This window comes from Protomyctophum bolini (genome assembly GCF_963924005.1).
Source record: "Protomyctophum bolini genome assembly, chromosome: 17".
NCBI lineage: Eukaryota > Metazoa > Chordata > Actinopteri > Myctophiformes > Myctophidae > Protomyctophum > Protomyctophum bolini.
Window position 1 is genome coordinate 30124033 of NC_137878.1, and position 24388 is coordinate 30148420.

At 43.2% G+C, this 24388-nt stretch overlaps 2 protein-coding genes across 4 annotated transcripts in view; one reads left to right on the forward strand and one right to left on the reverse strand.

Annotated features, from left to right (window-relative positions):
- The first annotated feature begins 325 nt into the window (after positions 1-325).
- LOC308331870 (mediator of RNA polymerase II transcription subunit 30) lies at positions 326-5501 on the forward strand. Its single transcript, XM_080787392.1, has 5 exons — positions 326-464; positions 999-1242; positions 2425-2583; positions 2841-2930; positions 4273-5501. Exons 2-5 carry the CDS (start codon positions 1006-1008, stop codon positions 4366-4368), a joined length of 582 nt encoding a protein of 193 aa, XP_080643518.1. The 5' UTR covers positions 326-464; positions 999-1005; the 3' UTR covers positions 4369-5501.
- A 363-nt stretch (positions 5502-5864) lies between these two features.
- The window catches only part of ext1c (exostoses (multiple) 1c), a 109894-nt gene continuing 91370 nt past the window's right edge, over positions 5865-24388 (reverse strand). For 2 of the 3 annotated variants that reach the window (XM_080787028.1, XM_080787027.1), the window contains exons 4-12: positions 22523-22630; positions 20456-20575; positions 17332-17464; positions 16323-16441; positions 14680-14775; positions 12995-13081; positions 12539-12699; positions 9094-9283; positions 5865-7763 (exon numbers count right to left, since the gene is read on the reverse strand). In XM_080787028.1, the coding sequence (XP_080643154.1) occupies positions 7578-7763; positions 9094-9283; positions 12539-12699; positions 12995-13081; positions 14680-14775; positions 16323-16441; positions 17332-17464; positions 20456-20575; positions 22523-22630 (1200 nt within the window). In that variant the 3' untranslated portion in view covers positions 5865-7577. The remainder of the gene's footprint in view (positions 7764-9093; positions 9284-12538; positions 12700-12994; positions 13082-14679; positions 14776-16322; positions 16442-17331; positions 17465-20455; positions 20576-22522; positions 22631-24388) is intronic. The other variant, XM_080787029.1, reaches the window with a different exon arrangement.

Consider the following 24388-nt stretch of genomic DNA (forward strand, 5'->3'; position numbering starts at 1 on the left):
ACAGTATGTAGAATGGGTACAAAAATATTACTACGTAAATGTTATGATGAATTGAACATGGTGGACCCTTGTAAACAAGTGCAATGCTTTATGGCGTCATCCACAGTTAACAGTTTTGTATTGAGTTGTGCTTGGAATGTACTGTAATTCTCCAATCTGTTAATAAATACTTCAATCAATCCTATAAAGTAATATTGCCCAACACTGGGACCCCAGACCATAGCCCCAGACCCCATGAGTGCCTACCTACAACAAAGTGAGGTATATGTCCTCTCCTTATTTAATACTCCTTGATTTCAACCAGGAAGTGACGTAATTGTACAAAAAGAAAATCATGCTGCTGGGGTAAAATGTTCCCTCTGTCCAGAAATAAATCAGTAAACAACATAATCCTATGGTTTTCGCTGCCAACTACGCAAGCCCCTGTGTGTCGATAATAACGTTTGGTTGAAGAGCTTATTGAGGTAAGATGAACAATTGGTTGATTGATTGAACATTTTATTTCACAGTATGTAGAATGATATGGGTACATTTCAAACGAAAGCAGCAGTAAATACAAAAACTGCTACTTTGAGGATGAAATCTAAGACTTGTTTACGTCAGGGTCCTCCATTTTCAATTAATCAGAACATTTAGAGACATACAAATATACACGCGTTCCAGTGTGTAGTAGTGGTGTGTAAGTGTAACTACTAACCAGCTAGACAGACGGGATGCTGCTGCGCTCGTTGCTTTCATTGTTTCGTTGTTTGAACCGCGTATAATACGTCACCGTACGACGGCGTCGCGCGCCAAAATTGCCCGATCTAAAAAGCCCACACAACACAGTACAAAATGTGAATACAAGTTTCAATCAATATTAAGCACAATGCTGTTTGTGGAGTGAGAGTCAGTCTTCTGCAAACATTTGTCAAAATGTGTTACTTTAAATTTTTATTAACAGAAAGCAGCTCCTTTAGCCATTCCATAATTTCCTCTCCCCCCCCCCCCCCCCCCAGTCAAGTGATGTCAGCCTCCTCCTTACCCCAGAAGATGGGGATGGGGATCATCCCACCACCCCAGCAGCAGCAACAGCCTCATTTGCCCCCCAGTGCAGCCTCGGGACCGGGCCAGCCCCCGCTGCCGCCCCAGGGAGCACTGCGAGAGATCTCACCCGTGTTCCTGTGTCGCATCGGGCAGGAGACCGTCCAAGACATTGTCACTCGCACCATGGAGATCTTCCAGTTAACACGGGCCACACAGGTACTAAACTGGACACTGACCGGGGGCCCTATTTTCGTTAGTACCGTCAGTACCCCTTATGCCTAAACTTCAAACATTTTGAAACTAGCCGATCTACATAGACACGTTGTGAGCTTATAGATCGGCTCTTTCGAACTATTCAAAAATGTTTATTTATTATTATATATAGTTTTATTATTATTATTATTATAGTAACAAAAAGGCAAAGACGTTTGGGGATAAGGGACTGATGAAAATAGGGCCCTGTGTCTCTAGGGTGGGAAGGGAATTGCTACCGTTTTTTAATTTCCTACAAATGCCATTAGAGATTCTGCTAATCGATCGGATTCTTTAATTCCCTTATTGAATGCAGGTCCATCCTCCCATTTTCAGTGAGGAAAATGAGTAGGAATGCCCATGTTTCATTATCTACCTGTCAAAATACATACACACACACACACACATTTATACATTTATACATGTATGTATGTATGTATTTATTTGTGACATTGTTTTGCAATGAGCAAATTCCAGAAAAACATGCTGGCATTGATGAGCTCGGAGACATACAATTTCTATTCTCAGAGTTAACGATTCAGTTTCCCATCCTTATTCTTCTGTCTGCACGCAGGCTTCCTACCTTTACCATGTACCTGTCAAACTACTACAATAACTACAATTAAAGCCACAAACACAACACCTGAGGAAGCTCCACTGACCTCCTTCAACCCAGATTCAGCACAAACATGGCGTTAAATTCTGCTATGCCACCAAAATGTGGAATGCTCTACCAACAGGCATCAAAAAGTGTGATTCAAGAGTCCTTATCCTCCTTCAAAACTGCCACTGCAACCCCCCTACTGTTTACTGTACATATGTTTTATTGCTAACTTGTGTTGATCATGTCTAGCATATTATTGTATATTTATTGTATGTCTTGATTAATTAAATACACAGGACCACAATGGTTATCCTTTTAGCACTGTTTTTTTTTTGCAAACTGTTAATATAGTATTCAATCAATCTAGTCAGTCTTTCCCTGAGTGAATAACTCCCTTTCCCAGAATTGTCATTATTGCCCTTTTAAATGAAGTGAAAATGTGGAATGTCTTTACTAAAACCCCAATGCATAGTGGAACAGAATATAAAATGCATTGTCCTTGAAATCCAGAGACAAACGGGTGTGTGTTTGTCCGCCCGTAGCTTCCCAACGGTGTGACACAGAGCCAGGCCATGTACCAGGACCGCTTTGGGAAGCTGCAGGAACACCTACGCCAGCTGGCCCTGCTGTTCCGAAAGCTCCGACTCCTCTATGAACGCTGCGTGGAGATGACCTCTGACCTGCAGGAGGATCCGGCAGAGGTCAGTTTTTTTTCTTTTTCTACACAAAAACTAAATCTATGCCAAATTGCCAATGTGGCAAATGTCCCCCCCACACCTTTCCAAAATCTTCAGTCTTTCCCTTTCTTCTTTTGCTTTCTTTATTGCATATATTTCTTTATTGTAGATCTACAAGCTCAAAATGCATCGCAATGCAACATGTTGCGAGCTTGTAGATAAGCTAATTGTCGTGAAGTGTTTTTTCTAAGAAACATGTATTTGTGCATTTTCATCCTCAGCTGGTTCCTTACAAAGCGGAGGAGATTGCTGGGATCCGAGTGGAGCCCTGTAGTCCTGGTGTCGCCGAGGAGAGACAAGAAGTTCTTGAGGTCTGTACCTGAATCTTGACACACACACACACACACACACACACACACAGAGAAATCCCATAATATGTCCCATAATACTCCAATGTGACCATTCCTCTGGGATAATATTGGGAGTTGACTAGTAGTGGATAGCCTAGATCCCATAACACACGGGAGTCACGTTGCAATTTTCTAGTGATTGTCCAAACGACCCCTGACCACTGGTGTACGGTGTCGTCAGTGTGTTTAAAAACGTAAAACTATGGCAAACTGTCATAACACCCTACAACAGTTGTTACTGAATTGCTAGTCTGGAAACATGCTTTCCAGGGCAAAGGGGATGAGGCACGCCTGCCCCATGTTGGTAATAATTGTTGTCACAATTATTACATAATTGTGTAATCGCAATTAATTGAAATAATCTTTGTATATTTCAGTTATTTGTCATGTCTGCCCTGTGCACTTTTTTTACTATGAAGCCTAAATGGCAAACAGAAATGTAATTTCTATTCAATACCCAAAACACAAATCGTTAATGGCAATTATTTCTTTGACAATTAATCGTCAATGTAAATGTGTAATTGTGACAGCCCTACATATTGGCTAATCGGTCTGTGTGCAAGGCTCACAAACAAAGCTACTGACTTATCGTGTCATAACTGGGCTGTGAAATTACACCGCAAATGGCCTCTAGGTGGCAGCATGAACTCTGAAAGAGGCCAAGTCAGTGGACCAGCAGGATGGATGAGTCTTGCTCTTGCCTTTTCTTTCTTTTTATAGCCCAAAATAAATATTGATATGTATTCCGCTCATTAACTCATGTCTTGAGAGCTAAGTTAATAGAATACCTTAAATACAGAACTTAGTAATATAATGGCAAAACATAAATGCTATGGGCATGTAATATCCCTCTGCTTCACTGAGAGATGCAAATAACAAAAAGTTATGTTTTTACTTGGTGCGTGACTGATTCAAAATAAAGCAATACAATTTCACAACCAATATTTGCATTGTAAACCACTGCTCCCATCAAAATGCAGTTCAGAGATGTCCTCCAGTCAACTGCCCCATTTTAACAGTTTAACCACATGAACGCTAGCATCCCAAAACTAGGCATTGGGTGAAAATAGCCCATCTTCAAGCTCATAACTCGTCTCAATGCGATGTGTTGTGAAATGGTAGATAGACTATTTTTTGACGAAGAGATTTGGCGTAGAGGGGAGGGGGAGATCAAGTAAAACCCCTGGGGGACCCCGGTCATTGAGGTAGATTTTAAGTGAGTGCTTAAGACCATAATTGTCATGTCCTACATTGTGAAGCTTGCTGATGCTCATGTGTGTCTGTCATGTCATCCACCCTGCAGAAAGTGCGTCAGAAGAACCAGGAGATGAAGGTTCTGATGGACCAGATGAGGAACCTGCTGTGGGACGTCAACGCAATGCTGACACTCAGGAAGTGACATCACTTAACACCTGGATGGACAGGGCTTACATACAGACTGCCAATGAAGCAATGACTTGGCGGAGGTGGAGGGGGACGTGACATTTTACAGTATGCACTCAACCTGCATCTTTGGTTCTCAATCTTCCCCAGAACGGAGAGCGTACAAATGTAACTAAACTAGAGGTTCGCTCCCCTCTCCTCCTCCCCTCTACTCACTCCCACTTATACCAGCTTTAGCGGCTTACATGACCCTTACTGGTCCATTCGCTTCCATATGTACACTGTACCGAATTACCGACCTGTAAGGGTCCATTTGGAACCCCCTCAAGGAGCCCTGGACCCCACTTTGAGAACCACTGGTGTAGAGTTTTGAGTGGTCGAAGCTGTTGGATTTCTCAACTCTCAACTCCTCGCACGTGATGGAGATGCAAAGAGGTGACGATTGAATCAAAAAGGATGAAGGCTGTTCGAGGAGGAGAACATTTCACTCCAGTACCTTCCATCCCCTTCTAGACGCTGGCTGGCCTGTGATTGTCAGCGTGTTAGGGTTAACTTCTTTCTTTTAAAGGGATTATCTTTTTCCTTCTCATAAATATTCAAATAAGTCTTTAACCATCTATCTATGTCACATTTCTTTCACGCAGTTCATATTTTTGAATTGAAACCCTAGTTGCCTTGGGTGGAAATGCATAAAACATACTGTACCATCTCCATGGTGGCATGCCCACAAGTGCTGGATGGGGACCAGGTAGATTTGAATTCATTGGAGTTAATTCTTCCAGAAAGCACAAGCTCATCAGATGACGAACAACGGGAGGATTTGCCCTTCAGATCCTTTGTGTGTTTTACAAACATTAGCCTGATGGGTTTAGGGGGTTTGAATCTAAATTAGCCCCTTGGCAGCTACTGTATGTATCTCAGGTTATGTGTGTTTGTGTGTGTGTGTGGCTGGTGCAAGACGGGACTGAAAGAGTGTACACACCTGTGTATGTATGTGATTAATGAGATTAGCTGCCTGTTTGCAAGGCAACACACCTGTTTACTTTCAGGTTGTTGAGACTTGCTAGCTGGTGATTTATTTTTGTAAAATGTTCATCTGGGTTCTTCTTTTCTACAGAATAAAATCTCCTTTCTAATGAAATCTCAGAACATGCTTATATTGTCCACTCTATATTACAGTTCATAATTGGCAAAATAAGCAATTACTAATATGCACATGTATTGTTTTTCAGCTGGTATCTTTAGCTAACACCAAATGTACCAAATGTTTGTCTTGGTAGTTTTCGATGGGGCTGGTTCATGCTGTGTATCTCACTTGATTGTCCTCCAGGACCTGGATTTATGATCAGAATAATCAACGTAATCAATTATTTAAAAAATATGGATTGGCAGATCTACAGGCTCGTAAAGCATTGCAACGTGAGCTTGTAGATTGGCTATTATGTTTGCATGACAATTACAAAATTAAACTTTTGTATGATGAAGTATAAAGTAGAGATTTAGTGGTTACGCAGACATTGATTTAGTTTATTATAAAAAAATAATCAATTAGAATTTGTTTCTATAAATAATATACAAATTTAAAAACAAATATGCAAAAGTAACCAATAGAATAATCACAAATATAATCAATAGTTGCATTGGCAGCCCTAGATCAGTTACGATATTGTCAATTGCAATTGTTCCTCACATTTGGGTCCCAATCAACGGGTTGAGAAACTAATTTTACTGTTCTATCGATTAGGTCTGAGGAAGACCAAGACTTGCAGTGACTGATCACTTTATTAATCATTCACTAAAGGCAATTTGTTTCCTTCTCCCATACTGTGAATAATGTACTACAGTACATATCCATTAGATTTGAAGTCGTGTCGTGGTGGTCCGGGCACCCTAGGCTGCAATTCCAGCCCGACAGCGTGTCGCTGGTTTGAATCCCGATCCCTGATGACTGTGTGTCACTCCCCTCCCCATCTCTTTCCCCATTTCCTATCCTATCAATAACAGTAAATAACGATTTGGGTAAAGGAATATGCCAAGTGTAATCTCGCAAGACAGATTCTGCTTCACTGCCATAAGCGTAGTGTTATTAGTAGGAATAAACAGAATCAGTACGGAGGAAGTGGACAAAGAAAGGGGAGGAGCAAAGCCAAATTCCTGTTAACCCATTCTGACCGGGCACCCATTTTGGTGTTGGCATCATGTTATGCTTTATCTATTGAAAAACAGCAGATCTACAAGCTCATATCGCGCCACCGAGTGGCGCGATACGAGCTTGTAGGTCTGCTATTTTTGAAAAATTCGAAGAACGACTGACATTTTTAGAATCTGATCTCAGGTCAGAATGGGTTAATCAGACCAGTGTGTGTCCCGTGGAAACCTTGTATAAATCTGATCTCAGGTCAGAATGGGTTAACTACTTTCGACAGGAAAAGACGGTGACAAAACATACCCCCCCACCCCAACAAAAGGGTTCCCACTTCCCAGATTGTGCCAAGTGTAATACATTATGAGTAACACCACAAAGTGCCATGCCAGGTTATTTGCATTTAGAAATGATTTCTTTTTAATTGGATTTAACAGCTACATTGAGGATGTGAAGTGATCCGGTTCCTTGGAGATGTTCCCAGCACACAATGATGTTAGGATGAGTTGACAGCCAGAGTGCGTGGCACCGATACCAGTGCCCTGGGCGTCTGACACCTTCCTTTCCTTCCCGTTGTCACAGCAATGGCACTGACACTAGAAATATTTCAGTTTTGTTTTTTTAATAGATTGTCTGTTCTCAAATGAGAGACCAATCACAGCCTCTTTTAAGGCCCCTGACGTTACCTCCAAAAGCTTTTTTCCTGGATCCATTTTGCAGCTCATAGCGCTACTGGTCCCATATATATATACTTTATTTATTCCTGTCTGCTAGAAGGTCCTAGACAGTCCTCCAGGGCCTGTCATAAGTAGAGCAAACCGCTGTGTGTTTGCCTGCAGGTCAATCGTTCTGTGACTCTGTCCGTATCACAGGCTTTTTCAGACTGTCATCCTCACGCCTTTCACCGTTTGCTCTGCTCATTTGTCTGCCCGTACCAACAGTCCTCTGTTCTTCCGGGTCATACACAATGAAATCTTCAGTGTCAAAATGGACTCTATTATAAACCATAAACCATTTTGACACTCTCAGTGTTCAAATGAACACTGAGGAGTCGTTGCAGCGTGCCCGTTTGTCTCTCGGCTTCATGCTCGCTCTAGGTCTTTGTACTTCTTCCGGAGGACGGACACCTGATCCTTGAAGAGCACGGGGTCCAGACGGAACTGGGAGTGGACCAGGGGCATGTAGCCAAACCAGCTGGCAAACGTGTTGACGCACTCCTGCCGCTGGCTGAAGTGCTCCGGGTTGGCCCATGGGGCGCTCTTCGTACCCTAGAGAAGAGGTCATGACAGTGGGATTGTCATCATGGTATACAGCATGCCTAGAATCGTATGCTGCGTTCACACTGGAAGCTACGTAGCTACAGACCACCATTCATTTTCAATGGAAGCCAGCAACATGAAGGTACTAAGCGACTCGAGCATGTTGATCAACCCTTCAACAGTGACTCAGTGACAGATAAGCTGTGTCACTTCATTTTTATTATATATATTATTATTTTTTCTTAATTTTTATCCCAAGATTTTGTAACCAATTTTTTCACCCAGTGTCAATTATCTAATGTAATCCTGGGCGCTACACTTTCTCTGCCAACCTGGGGGGGCAGCGGACTGACCTCATGCTTCCTTCTATGCATGACGAGTCCAAGCTGCTTCGTTTCACCTGACAGGGGGGAGTTTCCCTGGCCGGACGTAGCGCATGGAGGGAACACGTTATTCTGACCAGTTCCTTTCCCCTCCATCAGGCACCTCGGCTGGCCAGAGGGAGGCAGTTTAGAGACCAGGATTACGGCATGTTTTTTGTGGGGGTACCTACCCTAGGGGACACAGGGAGAACATACAGACTCCACACAGAAAGGCCCTTTTATGGGCACTGATGACACAGAGGAGAGAGCACGCCCCCAGCACCCATAGCGTCCCCAGTGGGGACCTTCTAGCTGTGAGGCGACAGCCACTGTGTCCCCTATTATATATATTCTTTATAGTATATATTTTATATTATTTATTTTCTGTAGCTGGCAATGTGAACGCAGAATTATAAAGTTAAAAACTGCATTTTCAGTTTTTGTCAAAAATAGCATCCCCAAAAATGTAAAAACTGCACCATTTCAGTTAACATTGAATGTTATGGTTTTCTTTAGAAACCTTGAACGTGAATATTAAATCAATACAGAGGGTATGCGCATGCATAAAGTGAATGGTAAATGGAGTGGCAAATGGAGTGTCAAAGTGACTCGACAAAGTGAGTTTAATGTCGTTTAACGTCGTTTAATGCAATCAGGACTTTTCTGTTTGGATGTACAGTATGGGCTGTCAAGGCCAGAAAAGTAGTTTTTTCCCACTCAGTAGGCGTTCCCGCATAACTTCCGGGTATGATGATGATGTCACGCGCATACCTTCTATTGGCCAAAGTTTGCCTTTGTTGCCTTATTGGCCATAGTGAACAGTATACATTCTCGTTTGTCAACAATTCCTTAGTAATCATTATCCAAAATGAACTAGCATGCACTCAAAAACAACGAAAACTAGCAACATGTTTTGCTGGTGAATGAGAGAAAATAATGAAAAAACATCAGTGACCTAGTGATGCCACTGCACTGACCATAGTGATGTTGCTGACCTGTGGGCTGGGCAGCTCCTTGTACTGTTTCCTCTGAGCCACTTTGATTGGTGGCAGGTGCGTTACTGAGGAGACCAGGAAGTTCATCAGTATGTCCTCACAGTTGGACGTGTGGTCCACCAAGGCCCGCAGGGCAGGGGGAAGGTAGTGGGAAAACAGGTAGTGATAGTACCTACATGTAGAGACAGCACAGGAGAGAGATATGAAAACAGGTAGTGATAGTACCTACATGTAGAGACAGCACAGGAGAGAGAAAACAGGTAGTGATAGTACCTACATGTAGAGACAGCACAGGAGAGAGATATGAAAACAGGTAGTGATAGTACCTACATGTAGAGACAGCACAGGAGAGAGAAAACAGGTAGTGATAGTACCTACATGTAGAGACAGCACAGGAGAGAGAAAACAGGTAGTGATAGTACCTACATGTAGAGAAAGCACAGGAGAGAGATATGAAAACAGGTAGTGATAGTACCTACATGTAGAGACAGCACAGGAGAGAGAAAACAGGTAGTGATAGTACCTACATGTAGAGAAAGCACAGGAGAGAGATATGAAAACAGGTAGTGATAGTACCTACATGTAGAGACAGCACAGGAGAGAGATATGGATCATGGATGTGTGTATATTGATATTATGTTTCTTATATAGTGTCCATCCCCTCTGGGTGAGCCCATTGGGTGAGCCCATTGGAGAAAAGGAGTACCCTTAAAGTGTAAGTTTATTTATGCATGACTACACTAGATTGCTAATAGATGGATACATTGTCCTTCCAATACCTCTCTGATTCATAATCCTCGATCGTGTACTTCTTGTCGCGTACTCTCACACTATTTCCTTGTGTCCTTCTGTTCCTTAATTATTCTCCTTTTCACTTTGAAATTCACATCATTATGCTGGCTTGTGTTCAAACTCAGTCATCCTTTTCCATGGATTGTTCCCCTCTTGTGATTGTTTTCCTCAATGTTACTGTGCGTGTGTAATCTGGGCGTATAATTGAGTGATTGTGTCTATTTTTTTGTTATACAGTTTATTTCTTATTTCTAGCACATCAATTTCATTTCTATTAGATTTCATATTGTAACTTTTAGACTGTGAGCCAGGACCCCAATTGTTTTCACAACAGTTGTTTACATGCAAAGCACCACTTTGGCTTGCAGAATCGCAAATATATTCATTCATTAAATTTTTTGTGAGACTAAGTGAGACAAATCGAATATCGTGCAGGTTCCACCCCAGTTCATTTATTCCGTAAGCTAGGACCCAAAATTTACCATCTAGGGGGGAATAATTCTCACAGTGATTTTTGGAAGGTACAATATACACCTATAGCCGGAAATGCAATAATATTGCAGCGGTGGTAGCCTTCTGTGTGTTATCAATCCATTCATATAACCCCACGCTAAAACACCCATTTAGAATTTTGCCTATACCTGTACATATAGAACCGAAGCATTCTACTTCAAACTGATGATTCTCTCTAATTATTGACCATCTCTTTTTGAAAAACGGTAGGCTGTAGTGGGCATAGCTCAGACTATTATGTTCTCCAGTACTGGCAGTGACAACATAGTGACTAATACATTACCATGATTACATACTGTATATACAGTAGATTCTAAGGAAATGTATTATGAAATTCAATAAACGAAATAGCCTAATGTACTGTAAAGTGTGTAAGTAATACATTCTACAAATTATAAATCGTAACAGTTCCCTCTATAACTTGCTATACATATAGCTAGAGTCTAAACTAAAATATTGAAATTAATTCATGACTGTTAAGGGCTTGATTTCATTCATTGCACGATACTACGTGCAACAAATTATATCAAGCCCAGGCATTATTTAACTGAAGTATACGAGTCGTCCAGAACCACTTATTTTATTTAAATGGGTTTTTTTGTGGCGTTCGCCGGAGAGAGATGGGGGACATGCAGTGGGGGCCGTCGGGATCAGGGGTCGAGCCCACGGCACACTGCCAGACTGGGTTACCAGCCAAGGTGCCTGGACCGCTGAGCCACGGCCCAAGCCAGAGCCACTTATTCCATTCTGTTACTTTATCCAACCGTATAACTGATACAGTACTGATATAATGAATTGCATTTTTAATAATGAATTGCATTTTTATAGCGCTTTTCCAAGTGCTCAAAGCGCTTTACAATGGTTCATTCATTCATACATATAGCAGACACATGATAACATCATTATATGGGCACATTTCCTAATAATGATGACTCAATCAGGCAAGTTGGTACACTTACCCTTCTTGAGATTCTAACTACCTTTTCTGTAGAATGTCTTAACCTCAGACTTCCCAGTAACTGACAACATTGACACACTTCCACGGAACAGTGCACAAAGGCTTAGTGCACTGTTCCGTGTAAGACAATACAACATGTTCACTTTGCTACATTACCAAATGCATGGTGAGGGACCACATGCAATACCTTTACGGACCACCTGTTGAAAGCTCCTGGTCTAGGCCACAGGCATAGAGTTATAATATATCTAGAGAGTGGATGAGGAGCGACAGCCCCGCCCCCCACTATTCATTTCAATGGAAGTTGCTCAGGGGCATTTTGAAGGACCCGGAAGACTGACCAAGTCTTCCTAGCTGCTGTCAACACAGTCTAGTCTGTGTTTGTGTGTGTGTGTGTGTGTGTGTGTGTGTGTGTGTGTGTGTGTGTGTGTGTGTGTGTGTGAGACTGTGTGTGTGTGTGTGTGTGTGTGTGTGTGTGTGTGTGTGTGTGTGTGTGTGTGTGTGTGTGTGTGTGTGTGTGTGTGTGCACGTTAGAGTTTCAACAGCCCTGAAAATTATAAGGCCCGGCCCTAACTGGGCGCGAGGCCCGGCCCGACTAATTAGCATAACTAACTACTCTGTGAAAGAGTTGTTTCTGAAACCATCAGGTAGCTGACGTGCACGCACGCATGCGCACACGCACACGCACACGTACACGCACATGCACATGCACACGCACACGCACACGCACACGCATCATTTTGTCTTGCTTGTAATTGTTCCACTTTTGCTTTGGCAATGTTAACGTATGTTTTCTCATGCCAATAAAGCCCTTTGAATTGAATTAAATTAGCTACCACTGGTGAAATGCTGTTACATATTTTTCTAGCTCTAGAGAGCCTAATAATCACTATGAGCATTATTCCCCTCAGATAACGGTACCAACCAACCCTACTGGCTCACATACTTTTTATTCAGCTTGTTTTGGGCAGAGACTATTAGCAGGGTGCGGAGCAATGGACATTTTGGCACACACACACACACACACACACACACACTCCTCTCTCTCTGTCTCTGTCGCTCTAATTAATTAGTGTCCAGCAGCTGCGCACAGTTTCTCCCGGCGGATCCTGCCGGGAGCTGCCTATGCCATAGAAAGCATAGGTGAGTTCCAGGCTACTGTACCTGTGGTAGAAGGCAGCTCCAGTGAGGACGATGGAATAGTCGTTGGTCCATTTGGACGTGTAGCCCCAGGCCTGCTTCAGCGGGTCCCAGAAGTGACTCCTGGGAGGGTAGCCCACGATGCGCTCCGGGAAGCTCTGCCACACCAAGAAGGCAAAGTTCACCTGAAACAAACCATGGAATGCTTCAATGTCTACCATGTTTCGTTATAGGACTGATGATTATAATGATTACTTTTGACACATTTGCAGGCTCGCACGCACACACACACACACACACACACACACACACACACACACACACACACACACACACACACACACACACACACACACACACACACACACACACACACACACACACACACACACACACACACACACACACACACACACACACACACACACACACACACACACACACACACACACACACACACACACACACACACACACACACCTCACTGGTCAGCAGAACTGTATCCTCATCCAGACTCAGCACCGCCTCTGTCTCTATGGCAACGTGGGGCAGGAACCGACTGGTTGTCTGTGTGAGAAATGGAAGGAGAGGTGAATGTGTGCACCACTCCTGTATGCATGCTCTGTGCCGTGGTCATCATGTTAAAGGATCAGTGCATGTCTGTACAGAATCATTCCTAAACATTTACCCCCATTAATGGCTAAAACTTTTGTTATCTTGCCTTTTCTCCAAAGTCAATGAATTTACCAGAAAATCTTTCAATTTATATTTAGTTTGTAAATTAATCAATCCTTACTCAACAGACTATTTTCAGCTACTGCCTTTGAAATGCATTAAAAGCAACAAAAGTGTAACTTTGACAAAAATAGAAGCATACAACGATTATGTTTATGTTGGATTAGCCATCCCAAGCACGTTTCTTCTGTCCACAGGCCCTTCAAATGTCTTACAAAGCCTTAAATTCATATTTATTTGAAAGGGGCCTTAACAATATTCAATTACATTAAATTTGTTATTTGAAAGGTTTCGTCGGAGGTGATATATTCCCAATCTCATCATACTGTTTAGGAATAAACTGAAAGAAAACCAAGTATCACAAGGATCCTTTTAAAATAGCACCTGTCGCAAATTGCAGCAGGACAGTAGATACCAGAGAGTGCCGTCAGCAAGTTGAGGGTGTTTCCTGTAATTATACCTTTTATTGTTCCTGGTATTGATGACGATTTGTATTGTACTGTATGTCTTGTATGTTCTGATTAGGAATTGAATACTGTACATAGAGGACCACAATGGCCTTTCTTGTGTTATACTTGCGTATGTGTACTTGTTGTACTGTTTGCAATATGGGTAAATGCTTTGGGTAAGTTTAACGATAGATTACTTGAGAAAAGTGAATACTCAACATGGTTAAAATATAATTATGCCTGTAATCTCTCTGAAGCAGCAGTATTACAGTATGTTCATTTATTTTGGTCAAGAACATTCAGGCATAATCTGTATGTCTGAAGAAGGTCCTTTTAAAGGATCACTTCACCACTTTTCAACCTATCTTTTTTCTACTCAGTCTGTGTCTCATAGGAGGGTTGTGGGCAGTTTAGAAACCATCCTCCAGTGACATCATCATTAGGCAGTTTTTTTTTTAAACACGATTTTCTTTACAATTTTTTTTAGATTTTCATTATCGTGAGAACGATGGCTTCCATTTTCTATTAGCTTGTATTCCCCATCGATGATGTCACTGGAGTACGGTTGAAGATAGGTTGAAATATGAAGATAGGTTGAAAAGTGGAGAAGTGGTCCTTTAAATGTATTAAAAATAATACAGAGTTCAATGTGGAAGTCCGCCTCTAAGAGTGTTTCCAAACGAACCATTGAACGTGCATTGTATGTAAATATGTATGGTTTCATGGTCTGTGACTGTGATACACAGATACGCGAAAAACCACGGATATTTGAAGGATTTATTTTTTTAACAGACAGGCCCCCAAAAGAGGACATGTCAGTCAGGGTAAAAGAGGACAAAAGTTTCTGGGATTAGAGACGGGAAGAAGAACAGAAATGGGCTACAGAAACAGACCAGCTGAGTGTCAACCTGTCACGGTGTCACTCAGAGGCCAGGGTGAGTGAGAGTATGAGTTAGGATTGGAAAGGACAGTGACCCTCACCTTCCTCCTTCCATCTGTCACAGTGAGGGGGACAGGCATGGGCGGCCATTTACTCCTATGGGGAGGCGGCTTCTCGCTGTTCCACAGAATGATGATCTGGGGGAGGCGGAGAGAATCACAGAGGAGCAGAGACTCATTAGATAAGCTAATTAAACTGTTCAGCTCACAGGCGTTCCTGACATAATATTTCTTCAGTTCATTACGTTAGCTCATTTCTAAAGCTACGTGATCGCAGCAGGAATGGAGTCACTTTTGCAACAATTACGTGTGATGAAAAATATACAGCAATTTGATTGTTATCAATCTCAGTTTTTGTGTTCTATCATTTATCACGATGACATTTTCCACATCATAAACATATCTTCGAAAATCTAGGCACCAGGTGGTGCAGTGGAAAAAGGTTATTGCCCACCACCGTGTAAGGAGACTATATAATAGGGGTCTAATCCTCTGCTGTGCTTCCGGCTTGGCCAGGCTCTCCAACGAACTGCCTGTGTTTGAGCGATCTCTGTCACGGCATTAGCAAACCTCTACAAATTGGAGGGTGCCTGCTCAGCAGGGAGAAGAACTAGGTCAGCCTGCCAGCGTGTAACTCTCTATGTGTTCCGCCTTTACAGTGAAACTCACTGTCAGGTGAAAAGAAGCGTCTGGTGGCTCCATATGTATTGGAGGAGAGGTGTTTGTCTACACCCTCCCACATAGCCTCGGTACCCAGGCTTCTATTTTCGCGGCTCAAAAAATGAAAGCCTGGGGGAACGTGACACATGTCCTGGTCTAGGAGAGTGGGAGTGAACAGAGAATACACAGTGGCAGAATACCTGAGCACCGTGACCGACCCAAAACAAAGAAATCTTAACTAGGTACAGACTCAGTGAGCACAGTCTCGCGATCGAGAAAGGCCGTCATAGGCAGATCTGTATCCCGATAGAAGACAGACTATGCACCCACTGCACACAAAATTAAGTGGAAACCGAGCTACACTTCCTAACCATCTGTCCATTGTACCAAGACATCAGAGACACATACTTCCCAGATTACAACCACACACGGAGATTTTGAAAACATGACCAATGACAAAAAACTCCCATATCTGCTGGGCGAAGTACATCAATGTGCAAACACAGCAGCAAGATTTGTGAGTTGCTGTGATAGGAGAAGGATATCAAATGGAACACAACCACCCTAAAGACTAATCATTGTGTATATTCCTGCACTATACCTGCATCGAGTGATCTTGGTACATAGAAATTGACCTATTGAAGATTCTGACCTTCAAATGTACATCATTTTTGTTTTGATTGTATTGCTGTATTGTTCTTTCTGCTTTGGCAATGTAAACGTATGTTTTCTCATGCCAATAAAGCCCTTTCCTCCGCTGATTTCTACCAGGGAGGGGAGGGGAGGGGAGGGGCGGAGCAGGTCAGGGGTGGGGGCTCAGATCGGTGAACCAATATTCTCCAGCGCAAGTCTCTGCCGCGACCCGGCTACATCCCACATGACCAAATGTAGGGGTCAGCAGTGATAGCAGGGACTACACGTGGGTGGGGAAAATTGGGAATTGGCGTAACTTTGGAGAAAAGGGGGAAAAGGACCCGCTAATTTACCTACAGTATGACCAGTATTAAAATAATTTTCCAGGTTACCTGTGAACAGTATTTGGACTTGGAGACCACCTGGAGCAACTTCATGATTGGCTGAGACTGGGAGACCAATGGGGAGACAGCATGGATGACAGCTGTGAACTCCTGTCCTGGAGTCACCCCTGTGGGAGATCATATCGAAAAATAGAAAGACGAAAGGCAAGTGGTTAGGATGGCCCGTAAATCATTTTTTGACAGGCATTTAGTCCAGGCATTTTAGACCTAAAATGTGGGTCAACCTCACTCAAATTGCAACAAAAACAAATGCAACGGATGGCGTGTCCTTGTTATGTTCTGAATGAGATGGGACAAGTCTGATGTAATTTGTAGGAAGGGAAAGTTTTGATAATGGCCTATATATGATCCTACCAAAAACAGATGTGTCAGTGACGAGCCCACATGGTTGTGCATGCTATATTTGACCATGCTGTGGTTTCTCCTTTATCTAACTATACATAATGTCTAGTGTCTACAATACATCTAACTGAACTGCTGTGATACACCATGACCGAGATAAATAAAACTAACTAACTACTTCTGCGTCTATCTATCTAAGTATCTATCAATAAGTCTATCACTATAGTATCAATCTACATCCATCTATCTATTGTCTATTCATCTATCTCTACAGTATCATCCAAGAGTTGATTCTGGTGACGTTTTCTCTGTCTACAGATCTGCTTGCAAAATTAGATAATGCCACATGTCACCAGGGTGGATGGGCAATTGCTGCCATTTTTTTCATGATTTCCATTTTGGATTATACATGAACACTTTCAGTTTTTCATAAATAGAATAGAAAATAGATGATACTTTATATGCGTAGGATGCAACTAAAATGTATTTTGTGTGAGGTCAAGTTACAGTACATTATTGGCTGGACTAATGTGTGCAAGATGTATGAGTGAATTATCTATTCATTTGTGATCTGGGAATTTAAACTCATTTAAACTTTGTGAAAAGCGAAAGGCTGGATGGAGCCTTTGTTCAGTGAAGCGAGGTGTGCATTTACCTAGTCCCAGGTAGTAGAAAGGAAAATGAGCCAAGTGTGTGGAGTATTCTGGCAGGACCAACAGGCCTCCTGGAAGGGCGTTCCACATGTACCTGTTCCTCGAGATGTGGGAGAACACGCGGTCCTTTATGATCTGCAGAAGTGACATTAACACAATTATTTAACAACTCTCTTCGCTGAAAATAGCTGATGTCACAACATGACATGCTGCATCGCGTTTTGAGCTTGTAGATTGGCTATTTTCGCCAATGTTTGCCTATTTTTGCCAAAGGTTCGCTTCAAATCAAATCAAACGTCATTTCTATAGCACTTGTACAACAGCCCAAAGCTGACTAAAGTGCTGAACAAGGTCAAAAAACAAAACAAAGCAATTCAAAGATACAAAATAAACATCAAAGGCAAGAAACACGGACACGACCAAAAATATATAGAACAAGAAGTGTGCCTACCACTACTAATGACATGCTAATAATAGGAATGCCAGGTTGAAAGTGCGTAAACACTTTCTGTGTGGAGTTTGCATGTTCTCCCCGTGTCCCCTAGGGTAGGTACCCTCACAAAAACATGCAGTAATCCTGGTCTCTAAACTGCCTCCCCCTGGCCAGCCGGGGCACCTGATGGAGGGGAAAGGAACTGGTTGGAATAACGTGTTCCTTCCATGCGCTACGTCCAACCAGGGAAACTCCCCCCTGTCAGGTGTAAAGGAGCAACTTGGACACTCCAGGCATGAAGGAAGCATGAGTTCAAGTCCGTTGCTCTCCCCAGGTTGGTGGAGGGTGTGTAGAGCTCAGGATCACATTAGATGATTGACACAGGGGTGAAAAATGGGTTACAAAATCGTGGGATAAAAAAAATATATATAAAAAAAAGTGCGTAATTAAAGGCTCCATTTTCACACTCAGGATCCGTCTGTCTGTACAGGGATTAGTCTTGGCAACACTATGGCATGCGAGTTGGGGGAAAGAGATAAGTGTGGGTGGAGAACAGTGATTTGGACGTCGATGGTGAAACGCAAACCAGATGAAATGAAAATATCACGTTTGCAGGTTTTGTGACGAGGTGTTGGTTTCACAGAAACCCGGGCCAAATTCATTATCTCCTCTAAGGCCGATAATGAGTGTCTGGTGATTCATTTTTCATTAAAAAAAAGAAAGTCCCATGTTCAACACAAGCACTGGCACGCTCTGGTTTACCTGCTGATCCGCAATCATTTTGTTTTGGTAGAAAGAAATGTTGCTGGCAATGACATGTCCTATGAGGGCTGTGTTTGTGCATGTACCCACGTGGATATTAGAATCAATCTTATCAATTTAACACATACACGTGAACTCCTGCATAGTGTCTATCTATATTCATGCTACACCAGAACAGTTGTCATCATTTGCACTGCATTTATAATTACTTTACACGTCTCTTGATGTTGTTATCAATATTCATCATTCAGTATGTACTTCTTCTAATTACTTTTGCTGTATTATTATTCCCCGATGGGCTAAAACTGGAGCTTGTGTGATGACAGATGTCTGCACATCTGGAGCGTCAAAGACAAAGGAAGAGCATTTTGGCAGTTTCCTCATCTTCACACCAAGCTGAGCATTATTAAGTTGGAACTCCTGCCATGTTGCCTTCTTTTATCGAATGTTTAACCCATTCTGAACGGGAACCCATTTGGTGTTAGCATCATGTTATGCTTTAGCTATTGAAAAATAGCAGATCTACAAGCTCATACGAGCTTGTAGGTCTGTTATTTTTGAAAAATCGAAGAACGACTGACATTTTTTTAATCTGATCTCAGGTCAGAATGGGTTAATCAGACCAGTGTGTGTCCAGTGGAAACCTCGTATGAATCTGATCTCAGGTCAGAATGGAACACGTGCACTGGCAGTTCAGTCACAGTGCGATCAATCACACTGTGCGACGTACAGTCAGTGTCTCTGACAGCACTGTGATCAATGCAAGCTTCCCCACCTCCAGTGGTGGGAAATGTATGTTTACACAAGTACTGTAATTAAGTATAATTCTGAGGTACCTTTACTTTATTTGAGTATTTCATTGATACTTTAACGGTACCGTTTGGCCGCCATGATTCATTAATTAATTCACTGTAATTCAGCTCACGTCGCGATGTGATGCATTGTGAGCTTGTAGATCGGCCATCTCTGTGTTTTTGGTACTTTGGTAGTACGCCTATATTTGATGCCAACTTTGAATACTTTTACTTGAGCAAAAACATTTATGATCTGAGTACCACTACTACTTCCAACAATGGCAGTCACTTCACTTGTCTGGTAATATATAGTGCTTAATGCACTTCCCCACTTCCGCCAGCAGGCGTCAGTGTATCAGCAGCCCCAGCATGATGCACATCATCCACTCGGGCCCAGAGACTCATTAACCTCAGGCTCAGTGCACAGCTGTCTCCCATGGGAGAGAGGTTCCCCCCTACACGCTGTATGTACATAAGCAGCTTATCGCCAACCTCCAGAAACCTCTCGTCTTTATCTTTAAACCCGCCAGCAGCCAATAACACCAGGGGCGGACAGAGTTTTTCCCACACACACATAAATGGTCTGCATTTCAGTATCTCAGTGCAAAGCCGAACCTTCAGTGGGCTGATGTGTTTCAGGTTTCACAAAGCTGAGCGAGGGCAGTGAAATTTGGCGTTTCCTCACATATTTCGCATGCAATTTAGCTACCAAGGGAGATGCTGGGGGCGTATGTAAAAATATACAAAAACATAAGCCTGCCTGGTGACACAGGTTCCTAACCTTTTTCTGAACCAGTGTCCTTTCAGGCATTCACGGCCCACCTCGGGTCAGACCCATCTGTCTGACGGGTGGTCCACGTGCATTAACAGTGTGTTTCATTTAATTTCATCAATCAATCAATTTGATCAATCAAACGATTATGCTCCCACTTGGATCAATGGAACTGACATAGTTTACATGAAGTTCCTATTTAAAAGCATCTCTATGAAGACAACATTTTCAAGGTTTTCAAGGCCATGACATTTTCTTGACGTATTTTTTTACTGGGTTTTTTGTCTCCACCAGGCCGAAGGCATGGGGAGAGAGTATGTGTGTGTGCGTGCGTGCGTGCGTCGTGTGACTTGTGTCAGACTGACCTCCAGTGTGGTGAGGACTATCTTGTCCACAGAGGAGAAGTAAGCCTCCCACAACATCTGGGTCTTCTGTCTCAGAGCCAGGATTCTCTCGTTCCCCACCGCCCTCACTGTGGACGGCACCTGGACACAGAGACAGAGGACACAGAGAGGACAGAGAGGACAGAAAGGGACATTAGTACATACTGTAGCTACTCTAGCTGTCACGGGGAGGGAGTGTCCCCCCTTAAATAGTTCAAATAGCCGATCTACAAACTCACAACGTGTCGATGTAGATTGGCTAGTTGAACTATTTTAAAATGTTTTTCAAAGATAGTAAAATATGGCAAAGAAGTTTAGGGATTAATGGGTAAGGCGCAGACAAGATAGGGCATCTCTACCCCTCTTCCAAGTCACAATCTCTGCTAGGCCAAGGCAAATGTTGTACTTATTATTAGTACTAATACTTCAGGAAATACTAATTGTCCAGCAGTAGGACTGCAGGTGTAGTCTCTCGTTGCCAGACTCTTGCCTCTCACAATTTTCAAACGCTTCCTTCATACAGTCTGGAGCAACGGAAGCTCTGATCATGAGTAAAATATAAAGCAGAAGTGAATTAGCCTCCTCCCCACTCTAAGTGCACACATTTATCCTAATATAAATATAAATCATCTTAGGATATATAGCTTGTTGCTTTACTTGCTTTAGCAGAAAAGGAAATGAAAAAAATAAACCTTGGCCTCATGGGAATATGATGTTTTGAGGGGCATGTTAAATTCCTACTATTCACATAGTCCATCATGCAAATTGGTTAAAATAACATTTTATCTCTATGGAAGAAAAAAATAAATGCGACGATAACTGGGGGGGAAGGATGGGGAAGGGGAGGGAAAAACCAAAAACGAGTGATATAAAGAAATGTGTTAGGGCAAGTGCTACGGCAGGTTTTGGAACCAGAAGGGAGAAGAGTTTGGGATACGTTGTCCCGGCGTTTTTAGGTACTTAGACCTTAATTAGATAATAAGACTGGGTCGAGGGTTTTGAGTGAATTATCTAAATTGATTCATTGGCTTTGGAGAGTTAATCCCAGTGGTTCCGTCTAATTGGAGGAAAGCAGCGGTGAACAAAGTGCCAGCAGCATAACTCCTATAAACCCAGAGCCTCATCTATGAAGAAGAGCCCGGGTAGGCCTATTCCTCTCTCTCTCTCTCTCTCGCTCTCCCCATCCTTTGATTCTGTTCCCTTATCTCTGTCCCTTACTCCCTGCCTCAACCCGTCGCTCTGTCTTCTCCTCCACATCTCATCCGTGGCATCAACAATCCCTCTCTCTCTCTCTCTCTCTCTCTCTCTCTCTCTCTCTCTCTCTCTCCGTCCATGTCTCTCTTCCAAGCAACTCCCTCCCTGCTTGTCCCCCCCCCCCCCCTCCTCCTCCTCCTCCTCCTCCTCCTCCCTGCCTCTTCTCTTCTCGATCGGCGGATCTAAAGGACATCTTGTCCTCTGTGTGGTCGTCAGCCTGTCTGAACTGTCTGGCCTCATTCAACAGCCGTCTTCAAGAGCCCTTCAAAAACTCAGCCTCACTCATCCTTAACCTCGCACCGCAACTGAAAGTCTGAAAGTGTGTGTGTGCGTGCGTGCGTGTGTGTGAGTGCACGTGACAGTGCATGTGCATGTGTATAGAATGTTTGTACGTGTGTAAAGTGGGTGGCAGCGGTCCTTGATAAGGTCAATCCCATTTCATTTCAGCCAATTCTGTAGCGATTTGAAAACGTGTGCTCCTCTGTGCTCCCCGGGCTTATTCCTGTTCATTAGCTGAGAGGCGGTTCCTGTGTCCCGCGGATCGATCCAGAACTGGACATAATGTGATTTGTGAGGGAGCGAGATGACGGCTGCATGCACAGGGGCAGCATGGAGGCAGCATGAGAGACACAGAGAGAGCTCTGTTTACAGCTTGGTCCCGTTTCATTGTACATACATTATATTTGTTCTGATTGTTTGGCTCCACTTATGCTTTGGCATACATGTAAATGTTTTCTCATGCCAATAAAGCCTATAACCCGCGCTTACGTCTGTCCATGCGTGTGTTTGCGTTACCTGCAGCAGTAACCTCTCGTCCCCCTCGATGACTGCCTGGTTCCACTGTATCACATCAGAGAAGGGGAGCTCCCAGCCATTACTCAGCAACACTGGGATACAGGCCGCCTGTTCGCACGCACGCACACACACACACACACACACACACACACACACACACACACACACACACACACACACACACACACACACACACACACACACACACACACACACACACACACACACACACACACACACACACACACACACACACACACACACACACACACACACACACACACACACACACACACACACACACGTGAGGTCAAACGTGTTAAACTAACCAATTTAACCCTGGTATGATTGATAGCTGTTAAAATGTATCGTTACATCCCTACTGGTATCCCTATTTGGGGCATGTCATTATAATGCAGCATTCATTATAATGAATGAATCATTGTAAAACAAATGGTTGAACGTTCTCTACAATACAGATTGAAACACGCAGATTTACAAGGTGTTGCATCATAAAAACACCTTGTACTAAACACCTCGTTTGTACTACAGCTTGTGAGCTTGACGGCTATCTTTTCCTCTTCGTCATGTTATGACAAACTGTATGGGGCTTATAACCGCTTATATTAAACCCTATACTTTGGCGTCTGTACTTGTACCCCTCCTTTTCATCTCGTCGCCAAAAGTAGCCAATTACGTTGTGAGCTCGTCAATGTATTTTTGATGAATGTTCAGGATAGGCATACATAAGCTATAAGCTTCATGCCTATTCCTTTTCGGTCGTGTTGAAATTGTCTAACTGAATGGATCGAAATAAACCATTCATTCATTCTTGCCAAATGTTGGGCTATGATAACGTGCCCAGAATAGGGATGCACATACTGTACTGTAGGGTTCATGTGGTTATAAGTGATTAAGGAAACCTCATTTAAAAGTAAAACCCCTAAGGCTGATTTATGCTCCACCTGGGGCGACCATGGCAGACCTACAAGCTCACGCCGACGAGCCACACACATCCACTATACGCGTTGTGAGCTTGTAAGTCTGCTATTTACGATGAGACAATGTATGAATCGGGCAACGATTTTATTTTTAACGTTCTACAAAAATGACAAAGCGACATAAACAAAAGCAAGTATAAACAACAACACAAACAACAAAACAACACAGATCAATATCTGGCAACAAATTCAGCAAACTAAACAAATGGCAGTTAGCTGAGATCAGCTGTGAAACGGGTTCACTCGGGGTCTCCCGGCCCTGAAGGCATGCGTGGTCCCCAGCTGTAAACAAACCAAACGCCACATACCTCGGCTGCATGATCGCAACACTACAGTATGTATGCAATGTTCTGCTTGGCACCGGGATACAGTAGCTCAATGCCGAGCAGACAATTATGATCAATGTTGTGTGCAAGTGTGTGCACGCACGCACGCATGCAGGCACGCACACATCACGCACACGCGTGTGTAAGATCCCTGTTGGAGGATGGAAGGAGTCACAGTCCTCCATCGCTCAGTTCCCTCGGCGCCTTGGGCGTTCTTAAGAGGCCGCCGCGCTACTGTCAGACGCACGCACGCACGCACATACATACACACACACACACACACACACACACACACACACACACACACACACACACACACAGGGGGGCAGACCCCTTAGTCTTCTAATCGAGTATAGCCATGGAGACGACGTTAAAGGAGGTATAGGGGAGATGGATGGAGATTGATGGAGGTTTAGGGGAAAAACAGAAAAAGAGAAAGGTTGCACAAGCAGGGTGGGGGTGTGGGGGGGACAGTCAGGGATAGGAGGGTGCATGGGGGAGGGTGGGGGTGTGGGGGGGGACAGTCAGGGAGAGGAGGG